Source organism: Olea europaea, unplaced genomic scaffold, assembly GCF_002742605.1.
Source record: "Olea europaea var. sylvestris unplaced genomic scaffold, O_europaea_v1 scaffold2435, whole genome shotgun sequence".
In the NCBI taxonomy this organism is placed as follows: domain Eukaryota; kingdom Viridiplantae; phylum Streptophyta; class Magnoliopsida; order Lamiales; family Oleaceae; genus Olea; species Olea europaea.
This window is the reverse complement of record NW_019242538.1, coordinates 76,108-77,365: the sequence shown is the minus strand read 5'-3', so window position 1 is coordinate 77,365 and position 1,258 is coordinate 76,108. Positions and strand designations below refer to the sequence as shown.

Sequence of the window (1,258 nt, the reverse complement as noted above, 5' to 3'; positions counted from 1 at the left end):
GTTCAACTTCATTACATATGTTCTCAGGATATCGAACATCTCAGCTAGGTGCCGATAGTGGTCTTTGGCCTTGGCGCTTTTGACCAACATGTCGTCAACATATACTTCCATTGTTTTTTCGATCTACTGGGAAAACATGGAGTTCACAAGTTGTTGATAGGTGGCCCCGAAGTTTTTGAGCCCAAAGGGCATTACTTTGTAGCAGTAAAGACCTCGGTCATTCACATATGAGGTATGTTCTTAATCTGGGCCGTACATTGGTATCTGATTGTAGCGGGAGTACGCATCCATGAAGCTGAGTGGTTCGTGTCCTGCAGTGGCATCCACCATTTGATATATTCTTGGTAGGGGAAAATTGTCTTTGGGGCATGCTTTGTTGAGGTTGGTGAAGTCTATGTATACCCTCCAATCTCTATTGTGTTTTTTCACAAGAACCGAGTTGGCGACCCACTTTGGATATTTTGCTTCTCGAAGGAAATCATTGTGCAACAGTTTCTGCACCTCCGTGTTGAGTGCTTTATATCTTTCGGGGTTCAGGGGCTGTCGTTTTTGTTGAGAGGTCTACTTGCAATTTGTGGCAGATAATTTTGCGGTCTATTCCTCTCATGTCCCCATGGAACCAGGCAAAGACATCAAGGTTCTGTCTAAGAAAAGCCACAATTTTACTTTGGGTGGAGGGTTGCAGCTCGCGCCTGACTTGGAGTTCTTTTGACGGATCGTCTGTACAAACTTGGACTCCTTCCAACTCTTCGACGGGTTTTCCTCCTTCGATTTTGATCCTCTGGTCTAGTGAACTGAGTTTGGAATCCCATACATGAGCCATATGCACTCTCGAGAGGATGCATTGACTGCGGTCGTAGGCTTTCAATTGACATGTATCGATGAGAGCCCTGTTTCCTTTGACTTCGTCCATACCATGGAAAGTGGGGAACTTAATTGAATAGTGGTATAATGACACCGCTGCTTTCAAATTGAATATCAATGGTTGCCCCATGACGACGTCATAAGGCGAGGAGTATCGAACGCCACAAACTCGGAGTTTATCTTTACTTGACGGTGTGCCGATCCGGACTCAACTTTGAGTTTGATCGATCCTTTGGTGAGGTCAGGGCTCCTCTTAGTCTAAGGACCATTTTGAGTATTGTCGTAAGAAGTTGGCAGGTATGCCCATCCACTTGAGGCTGTTGCTGAAGATAATGTTGAGAGCACTTCTCGTATCCACCAAGACTTTTGGGATGGTTACTTCGGCGATAGGTAA

The 1,258-nt window shown here is 45.2% G+C and overlaps 1 protein-coding gene across 1 annotated transcript; it reads right to left on the bottom strand.

Annotated features, from left to right (window-relative positions):
- Window positions 1-240: 240 nt before the first annotated feature.
- Window positions 241-994, bottom strand: LOC111382100. Its single transcript, XM_023005970.1, has 2 exons — window positions 566-994; window positions 241-495 (listed from the first exon to the last, which is right to left on the bottom strand). The coding sequence occupies exons 1-2, from the start codon at window positions 992-994 to the stop codon at window positions 241-243; spliced, it is 684 nt and encodes a 227-aa protein (XP_022861738.1).
- Window positions 995-1,258: the final 264 nt, after the last annotated feature.

Coding starts and splice junctions, on each gene's coding strand:
- LOC111382100 (XM_023005970.1), bottom strand. CDS start 994: ATGGGGCAACCATTGATATTCAATTTGAAAGCAGCGGTGTCATTATAC. Junction 496..565: donor TTATCTGCCACAAATTGCAA/GTAGACCTCTCA, acceptor ACGGAGGTGCAG/AAACTGTTGCACAATGATTT.